Source organism: Chanodichthys erythropterus, chromosome 9 (genome assembly GCF_024489055.1).
Source record: "Chanodichthys erythropterus isolate Z2021 chromosome 9, ASM2448905v1, whole genome shotgun sequence".
In the NCBI taxonomy this organism is placed as follows: Eukaryota; Metazoa; Chordata; class Actinopteri; order Cypriniformes; family Xenocyprididae; genus Chanodichthys; species Chanodichthys erythropterus.
The window spans coordinates 27,835,094-27,850,481 of record NC_090229.1 but is presented as its reverse complement, the minus strand read 5'-3'; the positions used below and the strand labels follow the sequence as shown (position 1 = coordinate 27,850,481).

The 15,388-nt window shown below is 41.7% G+C and overlaps 1 protein-coding gene across 1 annotated transcript in view; it reads left to right on the top strand.

Annotated features, from left to right (window-relative positions):
* LOC137026575 (transmembrane protein 132D) overlaps positions 1–15,388 on the top strand; it is an 81,952-nt gene that overhangs the window by 60,364 nt on the left and 6,200 nt on the right. Inside the window, exon 6 of the mRNA XM_067393963.1 lies at positions 13,619–13,824. Within this exon, the coding sequence (XP_067250064.1) occupies positions 13,619–13,824 (206 nt within the window). The remainder of the gene's footprint in view (positions 1–13,618; positions 13,825–15,388) is intronic.

Below are 15,388 nucleotides of genomic sequence, written 5' to 3'. Positions count from 1 at the left end.
AGCCAAGATGAGAGACTTAAAAGAACTTCAGCTGTCTCATTCAAGGACAACACCACTTTCTGGCCTCATTTCTTAGAATTACACAGAAATGCATTTACTTTGATGTCCTCAATAAAAAAATATATATCCAAACTTAAAACAAGATTAATAGATTATACATGAGCAACAAACATGATGTCACTCATGTTTGGAATAGTTCCCCAAAAATGAAAATTCTGCCATAATATACTCATATTCATGTTGTTCCAAACCAATGTGCTGTTATTTGTCCAGAGAAACACCCGCTGAAAGCTAACATAATATGGCTTCAGAAGATTTTGTCACACAGATTGTATGGATCGCTTTTATTTTATCATTTTCTTTTCTTCACAAAGTTATGACAGTAGGAATTGTATGAAAAAGATTTGTGTGAATCTTTAAAACTGTATTTTTCTACTTTTGTGAATTTCAATGGGGGAAAAAAATAATAACATTTAATATTGCTTTACATTTTTATTTAATTTATATCAAGACAGGTTAGTAAATATATATATATTTTTTTTTTCAACACTGTCTTTATTGATTTTGAAACATTACCACCATAAACAAACACACACAAAAAAATAAAATAAAATAAAATAAAATAAAATAAAATAATAATAAAAAAATTCAATATAATGGTACATTAATATCATAACACATGATGCACGTTAAGCCAGGTTACACAGGAAACAGACTATTAGGATCGGTTTCCTTCAAAAATTCCATAAAAGGATTCTATACTTTGACAATATATGTACGTTTTTCCAAAGCCAAACAGTTAGACAATTCCTGTAACCATTGCTTAAAACTAAGGCTTTCTATATTTTTCCAATGATGTGCTACTGTGAGTTTTGCTTGTAATAAACAGAAAATCAACATTTTCTTACCAGAACTGGATAAAGTGCAAGTTACTGGGACAATATTTAGTATACAAATTTTAGGACATTTAGGAACATTTTGTTTCAAAACCAGTGATAAAAAGTCTAAAACCCTTTTCCCAAATATTTTGAACTTGAGGACACTTCCATAAGCAATGGTATAATGTTCCTATCTCTAGGTTGCATTTTATACATTGATTTGGAATATTTGGATTAAATTTATATAGTAATTCTGGAGTTATGTACACTCTCATAATCCACTTGTATTGTATAGGTTTAAACCTTGTATTAACTGTCTGGGCCTTAAGACAGATACTCTGCCATTCATCCTCAGTTATATTCTCATTTGTCTTGGCACCAAGCCAAACGCTTGTTGTCTGTATTTTCCCTGCAGTTAGTGGAGATTAGTCTGTAAAACATGGAAATTTGCTTACCACACTTAAGGTGGTTTAAAGTATTTTTTTAATTTATTTTTTTCTAAAGGGGACAGATCCGTTAAGGTAGGAGAGTGATTCTGTGCTTTATTAATAAAATTCCTCATTTGAAGATATGAAAAAAAAATAGTTTTAGGTACTTTTGTCTTAAATCCTGAAAACTGAGCATAGCTTTATTGTTGAATAAATCTACCACCTTATTCAATAGCCCAAATTTTAAAACCAGCATCATGCGTTCCTAGTGTAAAAGAAGTGCTTCCCCAAATAGGGGTAAACTGTAATAATTGTGGAATCTCTCCAAGATGCTTAAACACTTCATACCATACCGCGATAGTATTTTTAACAAAAGGATTAGAAGTGGCTTTTTTCAATTTGGGCAGGGGAGCGGAGTACAAATACAAATTTAGTGGTAAAGGAGCAGTTGTATTCGCCTCAATCTGCAACCAAGGGGTAGTATTTTCATTTGTAAACCAAAACATTGCTGCTCTAAATTGAGCTGCCCAGTAATACCACTTAAGATTAGGCAACTGCAACCCTCCCCTTTCATATGGTAAATGCAAAATAGAGAGCCTCAGCCTAGGATGCTGATTCGCCCAGATGAAATTTGTGAAAATCTTCCTCATATTACTGAAAAAATTATGTGGAGGGGGTGGGGAATTGATTGAAATAAGTATACAAATTTCAGGAGAACATTCATTTTTAATATACTGATATGTCCAATCTGAGAAATTGGTAAAGATGACCATTTATTGATTGATTCAATGATTAATTTAGTTATATAATTATAATTACAGGAAACCAAATTGTTTAGGTCTGGGGTAATATTAATACCAAGATATCTAAAACTTTTCTGAGCATTTTTAAAGGGGGACTGGATGGGAGGTGTAAGACGCTCTGATTCTTTAAGAAATAAGATCATGGATTTTGGACTCATTCACTTTATAACCTGAAAAAAATTCCAAAAGTTTTAATTAGGCTCAGTAAAGAAGGGACAGAGGTGCTTAATGTCACAGACACGTCAGGTTCCACCTCACTCCCTTACCCGCGCACTCAATCACCGGAATTCTAATCACCGCCACCTGCAGCTCATCACCACAGTCATCAGCCTCACTATAAGAACCCCACACTCACACACACACATTGTCCGGTCTCGTTCGTGATACACCCCGTTGTTCACTTACCACAAGGACTCTCTAAACGATCTTTACCTGTATGCATCATCTCCTTCGTCTCCATTGTCTCCAGTACTCCTCGTGTTCCTACCTGCTTGTGTGTGTGAGTGTTCCTGTCAACCATCTCCAGCGTCTCCTTCCACCATCACCTGCAATATAAAGAATAAGGACAGTATTACCTCTCATTCACCTCCAAGACTTTCGTTATCACCATTCACTTACCTGTTTGCTCTGCTGATTGTCTCAATAAACAACCCAACTGCTTTTATCTCTGCTTCCGGTGTCTCTGTTGTAACAGAAGACCGGACCCTAACAGCCTTACATCAGCATGAGCCATCATGACCCATTTCAAGAGCTCGTGGACGCTTTGCGACGAGCACTCACCCCTCAACCACAGTCACCATCGCCAGGACCCCTCACCGCTGCCACTTCCGCATCCACTGTCACCGCTGCTTCACCTGTTTACACCGCCAGTCCCATGGCCAAACCAGCGCCCTACTCAGGATCGGCGGAGGATTGCAGCGGATTCCTTCTTCAGTGTGAGTTGGTCCTGGAGATGCAGCCGCACCTCTATCCCACCGAAACGGCGAAGATAGCGTTCATAATCTCCCAACTGCAAGGTAAGGCCCTTCAATGGGCGGATTCCCTCTGGACTCAAAAAGGCTCTGTCGTTAAATCCTATCCAGCGTTCGTCTCCCACTTCAGAGAAGTCTTCGGAAGACCTTTGGCTGACTCTTCTACTGGTGAGAAACTGTACAATTTAAAACAAGGAAACCAGACTGTTAACGATTATGCCTTGCAGTTCAGAACGCTCGCCGCAACCAGCGGCTGGAATGAACAAGCCCTCATCACCACCTTTCGACAAGGTTTGGAGCCTAATGTGCGGTTGCATCTCGCTGCATACGAGGACTCCATGGGACTCGAACAATTCATCCAACTCGCCATCCGTGTGGGTTCTCGTATGCAGTCGTGTCTCCTTGAGCACCAGGGCCAACCACTGACCACCACCCTCCTCCGTCGGTCCGAACCCGTCAGCTCTCCAGAACCAGCCACCGAACCCATGCTAGTGGATAACTCACGTTTGTCTCCAGCAGAAAGGCGGAGAAGGCTGACCCTGAATCTTTGCTTGTACTGTGGATCCCCTGGGCATGTCATCTCCACATGCCCAACCCGTCCTCCTCGACCTGTGGTGAGTGCTATCATTCCTTCAATCCAAAAGATGAAACCACTCACTACTATCGTAAACCTTACTGCTGCTAATGCTTCCGTTCCAGTGGTGGCGCTCCTCGATTCAGGGTCAGCAGGAAACTTCATCTCCGGCGCCCTCTGTCGACACCTCGGGCTCAAGACCTCGCCTTCTCCGGTTAACTACCAGGTCCACTCCATCACGGGCAAACCCCTAAGCCGAAAGATGGTTCGTCGCGTCACTGGTCCTCTTCTACTGCAAGTGGGTATCTTCCACTCTGAGACCATCCATCTGCTGGTTCTGGAGGAATCCACCGCTGACGTGGTTCTAGGGCGCCCGTGGTTGGAACTCCACAATCCCACCATCTCCTGGAGCACGGGCGAAGTCCTGAAGTGGGGCGACCACTGCTTCTCCAGCTGTTTCCCAGAACTTCCTGTTCCAAGATCTCCTCTCTCCAAGAATATCTCCGTGAACACTACCTCCATCGAAAGTCCTGTGGAAAAACGCTCCGTCGATGTTCCACCCGACTACGCCCCCTTCAGTGACGTCTTCTGCCCGCAACGCGCCTCCAAGCTTCCTCCACACCGGCCATGGGACTGCGCCATCGATCTGTTACCGGGTGAGCCAGTGCCTAGGGGACGCATTTACCCCCTATCAGTACCGGAGGAGAAGGCCATGGAGGAATATATTCAAGAGGCCCTTAACCAAGGATACATCCGCCCGTCTACTTCCCCTGCTGCTTCAAGCTTCTTCTTCGTGGCCAAGAAGGACGGAGGCTTGCGGCCCTGTATCGATTATCGCTCACTGAACAAGATTACCGTGAAGTTTAGGTATCCACTTCCCCTCGTCCCAGCGGCCCTGGAACATCTCCGCGGTGCCACTGTGTTCACCAAGCTGGACCTCCGCAGCGCGTATAACCTCATCCGGATACGCGAGGGGGACGAGTGGAAGACCGCCTTCGTCACGCCCACCGGCCACTATGAATATCTTGTGATGCCGTATGGCCTGGTCAACGCCCCCTCCGTATTCCAGGATTTCATCCATGAGGTGCTCCGGGAGTTCCTCCACAAGTTCGTTCTGGTGTATATTGATGACATCCTCATCTACTCCCGGAGCTTGGCCGAACATCGCCACCACGTTGCGGAGGTCCTCAAGCACTTACGGCAGTTCCAACTCTTTCTAAAAGCAGAGAAGTGTTCCTTCCATCAGTCCTCTGTCCACTTCCTGGGATATGTGATTGACCACAGTGGCATCAGGATGGACGAGGGGAAGGTTTCCGCCATCCAGAACTGGCCAACTCCCACTACCATTAAAGAACTCCAACGTTTCCTCGGCTTCTCCAATTTCTACCGTCGCTTCATCAAAAACTACAGCACCATCGTCAGCCCACTCACCAACCTGCTCCGTAAACAGCCCAAGTCTCTGTCCTGGTCCCAACCTGCCTCTGAAGCTTTTGAGACCCTCAAGAAAGCCTTCACCACCGCTCCCCTCCTCGTCCACCCCAATCCAGAATTACCATTCGTCGTGGAGGTGGACGCCTCCACCACCGGAGTGGGAGCGGTCCTCTCTCAGCAGCAGGGGAATCCAAGTAGGCTCCATCCATGCGCCTTCTTCTCCCGCAAGCTCAACCCGGCGGAAGTGAACTCCTGGCTGTCAAGCTCGCCCTTGAGGAGTGGAGGCATTGGTTGGAGGGAGCTAACCACCCTTTCCAAGTTCTTACTGACCATAAAAACCTTGAGTATCTGAAAGCTGCCAAACGACTCAACCCACGTCAAGCCAGATGGGCAATGTTCTTCTCAAGATTTAATTTCACCATCTCATACCGCCCTGGATCAAAGAACCTCAAGGCCGATGCTCTCTCACGTCTCCACGCTCCCGAGGAGAAGAATGATGACCCTGAAACTATCCTGCCCGAGTCTCTCTTCATGAGCCCCATCGAATGGTCGGAAGAGACCTTACCCTCCTCCAATGCCTCCTCACGCACTCCGCCGGGTTGTCCCCCAGGCTTGCGCTACATCACCAGGACACGACGCACTCCACTCCTGCACTCCGTACACTCATCACTTGGCACTGGTCACCCGGGGGTCAATGAGACCCTCTCGCTGCTCAAACAGCGCTTCTGGTGGCCAAACATGGCCAGCGACGTCAGAAGGTACGTGCAGGGCTGCAGGGAGTGCGCCATCTCCAAGAGCCCACGCCATCTTCCAACCGGCAAGCTCAATCCTCTGCCCGTTCCTGAGAGACCCTGGTCACACCTGGGAGTAGACTTCGTTACCGACCTCCCAGAATCTGATGGTCACACCTGTATTCTAGTAGTCGTAGACCGTTTCTCCAAAGCCTGCCGTCTGATCCCCCTGGAAGGTCTACCCACTGCCATGGCCACAGCAGAATTAATGTTCAACCATGTCTTCCGTCATTATGGAATCCCCGAAGACATAGTCTCTGATAGAGGACCCCAATTCATCTCTCGAGTCTGGAAGGCGTTCTTCTCCCTCCTGGGTGTGACCGTCAGCCTATCGTCTGGATACCATCCTCAGTCGAACGGGCAGACGGAACGGAAGATCCAGGAGATTGGGCGCTTCCTGCGTACCTTCTGTCATGGCCACCAGGACTCCTGGAACCAGTACCTGGGCTGGGCCGAGTACGCCCAGAACTCCCTCCGTCAAGCTACAACAGGATTAACACCTTTTCAATGCGTGCTCGGCTTCCAGCCCCCACTGTTCCCCTGGGACGGGGAACCCTCCAACGTGCCAGCGGTCGACTACTGGTTCCGGGAGAGCGAGAGGGTATGGGACTCAGCTCATCACCAGCTGCAGAGAGCCCTGCGCAGGCGCAGGATGACAGCCGACCTTCGGCGCTCCCACGCTCCTAACTACCAACCGGGGCAGAAGGTCTGGCTGTCCACCAGAGACATCAGGATGCGCCTGCCCTGCAAGAAGCTGAGTCCCCGCTTCATTGGCCCATTCACCATCCTCCGACAGATCAACCCCGTCACCTACCGGTTACAACTTCCTGCACAATATAAAAGAATTCATCCAACCTTCCATGTGTCACTCCTAAAACCTCACCACCCTTCTGTTCTTCCTTCCACAGAACCTGACGTGGCAGCCGTCGAGCCCCCCCTTCCACTCATCCTGGACGATGGGACTGCCTACGAGGTTCGAGAGATCCTGGACTCCCGGCGCCGTGGTGGTCTGTTAGAATATCTGGTGGATTGGGAAGGCTACGGTCCCGAAGAACGCTCATGGGTCCCTAAGAATGATATCCTTGATCCTACTCTGTTACAGACTTTCCACACCAACCACCCGGACAGACCTGCCCCACGACCTCGAGGACGACCACCACGACGTCGGGGTCCTCGGCCCTCAGGAGCGGGCCGTGGGAGGGGGGGTACTGTCACAGACACGTCAGGTTCCACCTCACTCCCTTACCCGCGCACTCAATCACCGGAATTCTAATCACCGCCACCTGCAGCTCATCACCACAGTCATCAGCCTCACTATAAGAACCCCACACTCACACACACACATTGTCCGGTCTCGTTCGTGATACACCCCGTTGTTCACTTACCACAAGGACTCTCTAAACGATCATTACCTGTATGCATCATCTCCTTCGTCTCCATTGTCTCCAGTACTCCTCGTGTTCCTACCTGCTTGTGTGTGTGAGTGTTCCTGTCAACCATCTCCAGCGTCTCCTTCCACCATCACCTGCAATATAAAGAATAAGGACAGTATTACCTCTCATTCACCTCCAAGACTTTCGTTATCACCATTCACTTACCTGTTTGCTCTGCTGATTGTCTCAATAAACAACCCAACTGCTTTTATCTCTGCTTCCGGTGTCTCTGTTGTAACACTTAAGTTAGATAAAAATAATATAATATTGTCAGCATATAATGCCAGGTTATTTTCAAGACTGACAATTGTAATCCCTGATATATCATTATTTCTTCATACTGCAATAGCTAAAGGTTTAATAGCCAATGTAAAAATGAGCGGCAAAAGAGGGCAACTGTGACGTGTACTTCGATAAAGCAGAAATGCTTTAGAGATTGTATTATTAGTCAATACCTCTGCTGTGGGATTTGAATATAGAATTTTAATCCATTTTCTAAAGTAAGGACCAATACCAAAGGTTGTCAAAAAGATAGGCCCACTCCACCCTATCAAAAGCCTTCTCTGCATCTAGGGAAAGTAAGGCTGTATCCGAGGCTCCTTTTATAACGACATATATTATGAAAGGCTTGTCTACCCTTTACAAAGCCATTTTGATCAGGATCAATCAATAATGGTAAAAACGTATCAAGTCTGCTGGTTAAAACTTTTTGCAATTATCTTGGAGTCTGAATTCAAAAGACTAATAGGTCTGTAGGAGGCACATTTTGTAGAATCTTTCCCTAGCTTAAAAATTAAAGTTATAAGGGCTGAACGCAAGGAAAAGGGAAGTTCTTCATTGTTGAAAGATTCATTAATCATATCAATAATTGGGATTATTAATTTGTAATGAAAAATCTTGTAGATGTCTATAGGCAGGCCATCTGGGCCTGGAGCTTTCCCACCATTCATACAATTAATGGCTGCACTCAAGTCTGCCTCTTCAATTGGTTGATCCAGTGTTTTGGAATCTTCCTCAGATAGCGGAAATAACTGAATTTCATCCATACATGTTTTATAGAGATATGTATTCACAGGAGGTGTCGATTTATAAAGATCTTGATAATAGTTTCTAAAAGCATTATTCATTTCAGTTGGAATCATGGTCTTTTGTCCATCTATAGTTTCTATTTCATTAATCACTTTTTCATTTTGTTGAGCCTTAATTCTCCATGCCAATAGCCTACCAGCCTTTTTTCCTTGGTCATAATACGATTGTTTAAGCCTAGTTAAATTAGCCACAGCTGTATTAGTAAAGAGCTCATTCAATTCTGCTTTAAGTAGTAAAATTTTATGTCTCAGATCAGGAGTATCTTGTTTGAAACTTTCTTTTTCCAAGTCCTTAATATTCTGTTCTAATCATTTTAAGGGTAGATCTGTTCGTATTAGAACTAGTGAAGCTGATCATTTGTCCCCTGATGTAGGCCTTGAATGCATCCCATCTTATTGAGGCAGACATCTGGTTTGTGTTACATTAAAAAAATGTCAATATGTTTACCTACAAAATCAAGAAACTCAGGGTTATGTAACCATTTTGTGTTCGGACGCCATCTAGGTGGGTTTTTAATTATCGTTTTAAGAGTATGATTCATCGATAATGATGCATGATCACATACAAAAAAAAATACTACTATAAATACAATCAGATATAAGCTTTTTGAAATAAGAAAATAGTCTATTCTGGAATAAGTATGAAAGGATGCGGAATAGCAAGAACATTTTTTTTGTTGGATTTTGAAACCTCCAGATATCACTTAAATTAAGGTCTTTGATGTATTGATTAATTATGTTCCTGCTTTGAGAATGTGAGGTATCAATTCCTGTGGAGTGGTCCAAGTTAGGCTCTAAAGTAAAAAATTAAAGTCACCTGCGACTATTAAGCTGCCTTGAAGAGAGGACAGAATTAAGAAAAGATTATGAAAAAACATTGGTTCATCTGTATTAGGGCCATAAATACTTAAAAGATTGCAATATTCATTGAGCATCCTACCACTTATAATAACATATCTACCCATTGGATTGCAAATAGTTTTAAGAATATGAAATGGTACCAATTCATGTACCAGCACAGCTACCCCCCTTGAGTGTGAGCCATATGAAGCTGCTATAACTCTGACCTGGCCATCTTCTGCACAGTTTAATGACTTCGTCAGACAGTAGATGTGTTTCCTGCAGGAATAATATTTTGGAGTCCATATAAGACTAGAAGAAATAGACATTTGTTACAAAATTTAATATGCAATATATTTTGGTAGTTTAAACATCAAAATGACCTGTTCCAACATACACCATATAACAGCTTTGGATCATACAAAAATGTACCAGGAAATTTAAATGTGTGTATATATATATATATATATATATATATATATATTATATATCCACAAGACAAAAAAAATAGCTAATGTAGTTAATGTTGTCTTCGGCTTGGCTGATTCGGCTCTCAGCTTTGGTAAGTCTCTCAGTAAAGGTTCAGAAATCCTCTCTAACTTCTTTCACCACTGCCAAAACCACCTTGTATTGTGACAAAAACTCACTTTTCAGATAGTTTATAGCTGAAAGTATTACAGTGTTATCTGGTTGAGTTTCTGCCTCAGAGTTAGCATTGGCGCCAAACTGTGTGACATCTTCAGAAGTGGAACCTTCGTCAACAGCAGTATCCATATTATCTTTTTAATCGCTTTTTCTCTGCGGTCACGAAGACATGTTGAATGCTTTGCAGAGCGAAAAACAGAAAAGAGAGTGTAGCTTTGGGTTATCAGGTCTAAATAAAATATTTTAAAAATGGATAATCAGAGAGCGTTCAGAAGCCTTCAGAAGCCACACTTCTACTCAATGTGTTCTATAATCATTCCACTCCAGATCCACTGTGGGTTTTGCTTTACTTCACTGATGACAAGAGAAACCTACTCTGGCAGGTGTTTTTCTCTACAGCGACATACCTCGCTCCTACCATAGTATGATGCATTGTTGGAGAAATTAACTAGCTAGTCACAACTGTTTCACAAAATCCTAGAAACTTTGAATGACATCCTTCTTTTGAATCATCAACAACAGAAATCAAGCGTATAGGGTTAGTTCTGGCAGGTCACACTAGTCAAGCTCGCATCAGCTGACACTCACTGACCTATAGGAATATGATGCCTATCACCGCATTCATATATATATATATATATATATATATATATATATATATATATATATATATATATATATATATATGGTCCATTCAGTATTATCAGCAGCTTTATCGCATTGCTCAGGAGCTACAATCCGAATTCGAGAAATGTTGGGACGTTTTTTAAATTTGAATAAAATGAAAACTAAAAGAATTCCAAATCACATGAGGCAATATTTTATCCACAATAGAACATACATAACATAACAAATTTTACACCTTTATACACTAAATGAGCTCATTTCAAGTTTGATGCCTGCTACAGGTCTCAAAAAATTTGGCACAGAGGGGAAAAAATGGCTGAAATGCAAGATATTTCGAAAATATTCAGCTGGGAGAACATCTAGCAACTAATTCAAGTTAATTGATATCAGGTCTGTAACAAGATTAGCTATAAAAGGGATGTCTTAGGCCCCGTCCACACGGAGATGCGTTTTTGTGAATACGCAGCAAAAAACAGCAACAACAACAACAATAGCAGACTCTAGATGCTTGTGTTAGTGTTGCAGAAACTACTGAGCCAAAATAAAGCGTTATTTCTAAGCTTTACTATAGTTTGTATACAGCGCGCAAGGTTTATGCTCATGCTCCAAGTCTTATTTGCGGCTTTAAAGTATTCCACGATCTTTATTTCATCTTTATATCATCTTTATTTCTGAAAGACTCTGCCTCTCTAAGGCTACGTCCACACGAATCCGGAGCTTACCCTATCCGATCTTTTTCCCCCCTCGTCTCAAGAAATATCTGCGTCCACACGAAACCACTGAAACGATGTAGTATACTTGCCAGTCCATTATGTGGCGCTTTAATTCTGGCACAGAGATACACTTAAAAACAATGTTCCTCAATGTCAAATTGCAAAGGCTTTGCAAATCTCATCATCTACAGTGCATTACTTAATGGGCCCAGGAACACTTCCAAAAACCACTGTCAGTAAACACAATCCACTGTGCCATCTGCAGATGCCAACTAAAGCTCTATCATGGATAAAGGAAGCCATATGTGAACATGGTCCAGAAGCGCCGTCATGTCCTCTCATTTAAAATGGACTCTTTCAAATAGGAAAAATGTTCTACGCTCAGATGAGTCAAAATTTGACATTCTTGTTGGAAATCACGGACACCGTGTCCTTTGGGCTAAAGAGGAGGGAGACCTTCCAGCTTGTTATCAACGTTCAGTTCAAAAGCCAGCATGGCTTGATGGTATGGGGGTGCATAAGTGTATACGGTATGGACAGCTTGCATGTTTAGGAAGGCACTATGAATGATGAAAGGTATATAAAGGTTTTAGAGCAACATATGCTCCCCTCCAGATGATGTCTATTTCAGGGAAGGCCTTGTGTATTTCAGCAGGACAATGCAAAACCACATACTGTGTTTTTTCTGCAAACTACTTCCTCTCCCTGCTGTTTCATGCTGCTGCCTGTCATTTTGAAACACTAGTTTATAGAGAGCTTCTGAGGTGTATGTGCTGTACTGTGCTTCACACCAGAGTGAATGTATCAGGCATAAACAAAGGCTTCACTTGCTGTCTAGCACACACTTACATTCTAGACAGCATCCAACTGTTCATTTTATTTTTAAAGCAAAATACTCTCATGAAAACATGACACAAACAATTCTTAAAGTATATTACATTCAATATTTATGTTACATTCAGCATACAATGATTGCTAGAAATACTGCCAATTATTCATTTGTTTGCTAACTTAGGCCGTTTATGTTTGTGTCAAACCGATAATAAGTGGACGACGCTAAATATAGGTGATTTCTAACATACTCACCATGTACAGTGTGGTCTTGAGCAGAAACAAAAGCTGCTGCTCTCTGTGTTTCGTCATCTGCTTTCACATTTATATGCAACTTGCACAAGCTTATTTCATCCATTAGATCAAAAGACCTGAAAAAGCATACATTTACCCACACAAAGACCCCTCCCCTCAAAGAAATCAGGACAGAAGTGGTTGAAACTGGACAAGAGACGGATTAAAACACCAGGTGTAAACGGGTATCCCTCATCTATTTGTGATCCGATTGACCGAAACATGACTTAATACCAGGTGTAAATCATGTTGTTCCCTTTCATTGCAACTACAAATGCCCAGATGGAATCTACTTATATTTTTAGAATTTTCTACATTTATTTTGAGGGAAAATGTATTCTGCTGGATGGATCTTAACATCTTGTTTATACAGAGCTGAAACTAGTACATTATTTGAATGATCGTACAATCAAATTAGGGGAAAAAAAAACAAAATGAACATGCTACACATTGAAGGACTTAAATAACGGAAATTCATATTCTGAAATCTGAAGCATTAGATTCCATGTGACCCGACTAATAGGATAAAAACCATAAATACAGTATTATGGATTATGACCTCTTATGTATCCATAAACTTGTCATTTGATATCCATGTAAACCCTGTATATGTAAGTAATCATGGTGTTTATAGCTGTGCATGTGTAAAACTGCCAATCAGCACAAGCCATAGTGACACAAATATTATACACATTAACTCATAAATACAGTACATAGTCTAGGTTAACTTGCTTTTCCACACCAGGATGTTGGTCAAAGTCACCCCTGTATGCCTTCCTAAACCTTGTTAAAATTTAATTGCATCATAAATTATACATTTGATTTAATCATGTGGCGGCATGCATTTGGTAATTCCATGTTGAAGGGTTAAGTGTCTTTGAGACTCCCAGTGCCATGCATTATATTTCAAAAAATGACAGTAAACATCTAAAGGTGACATCAAAAATGCAGTGTAAGGACCATGAAGTTAGCCAAGATCAACCACTAATTCTTTATTTTGTTATAAATTTCTAACTTTTAAGTTCATTAATAGAGGAAATAAATAACTACTATAGCAATTCAATCTCAAGTAGTTAAAAAACTGTAAATGCTAATCTAAAATAAGTTATATTTGGTCCCAAAAATGCTTATTTGTACTGGGGCTAAGCACCAACAAATCCTCTTACATAGTCGAAAGTTCATTCAAATCCAGCAAAACATGAAAACTGCAGTGTGAACAGCCTGCACACTATGAGTTATAAATAACATAAAACATTTTTGGATGCCCTCAGGTGTCTGACAGATGCGACTTTGTGTATGTGAATGGAAAAGAAACCCAGGGGCGCCTGCGGATGCTGGTGAACTTCACCTACAGTTACCTGAGCGCCCAGCTGGAGATGAAGGTTTGGTTCCCTCATCTGCCGCTGGATATAGAGGTGTCTGATACAGAGCTGAGTCAGATCAAGAACTGGAGGATCCCTATCATGTCCACCAAGAGGTACAAACACACAATGACATCATTAGCATGAATATTTTCTAATTAACATCTTTAAAAATGAATCAACTTTTTGTGCATTATGGCAATATTTATTTATACAGTATGTAAAATACAGTATGTATGTACCTAAATTTGGGGTCATGGTCTGATACGAGTTTGGTACATTTACATGTCCAGCCCCCCAGATTCCTTAAAATAAAACATAAAACAAGGAATTTTTGATTTGCTACTCTAATGGATAGATTGACCAATGCTGTGTGGTAAAATGCAACGGCTGTTTCAAACTTATTGTTTATTCATTTTCTTTGCTCGTGAGAGTTCATTAACATGTGATGACAATATTAAGTTCAATATTACGCATTTTCGAGAAATTACGGAAAGATTAGCAAAAAGAAGAAAAGTGCCATCTAGTAAGCCTACTTCACCTTTCCACAAGGAGACAGCGAGTCTGAAGCTTCATAGACAAGCATATTTAATCACAGGACTGTAGTGGTGAGACTTCAACACAAATCTGCATGATGCCAAATGATTTTGTCTCATTATAACGTCTGAAACTACTTAAAATACTCTGTGACAATAACACCACCAGCCTCGTGCCATTCTCTCATGGCTCTCCCTGCCCTGCTTGTCATATACACATTTATGAAATTTAATTTACTCATTCAAAAAAATTATTTATGGTCATACAGATAAGAGAGTAAGACATCATTCAAAACTGTAAAGGGTCTATTTTTATTTGTGTGCACACAATAAAAACAAAACATTGTGCTTTTGTAAAATAAAGAAAACAAACAGAATGCCGCTTTCTGCTGTCCCAGTTTCCTTTCTGTTGAGTTTGTATGGCATGTCAAAAAAATTAATCGAAACTCAGGGTATAGTCTACAAGCAAGCTCTTACGTGCCATCTAAACTCTTGTTTTGTGCTGGTGCATAGATTGTCTCTTCATCTTCTGCTCTTTGCTGTTGTGGCAGTTAGCAAAAAGCATTGCATTACAGCACACATCCCATTCTGGATTGGAGTGTGGATCGTCTGTAACTGACTATGCACTTAATCGTGATGTCCGTACCATGATGGTTTGGGATGAATATATGTACTGTTACACCCCTACTATGCAACCTTTGGCCCTCTAGCAGTAAAAAAATAAACTACATGCATTTTATGAGAACATTATTTTGGTTGTGCTTTGGCTCTGAATGACTATGTAAATGAATATGGTTCTTTCTCATAACTGTAAAAGAGAGAGAGAGAGAGATTATCCTACTGCTCATAAAACATTCACTACTAAGCTTAAGAGATATAAACAGTTTAGATGGAAAAGATCTCGAGACTAGCTGAAGATGTTACTGTAGCTATTCCCATTAAAGGAGACTAGCAATAGCAAGCTAGCTTTGAAAGCATTACACTCTCTCCAAAGCCTCCTTCAAAACATATGAACACGCACAGCCATATCCGAGTCTGCAAAACGTCACAAGAGATGAAGTTAATTTACCTCATGTCTCAAAGCACATAACATTACAATAATAATGTATGTAAACAACTTTGAGCACTCTGACTTATAACACCT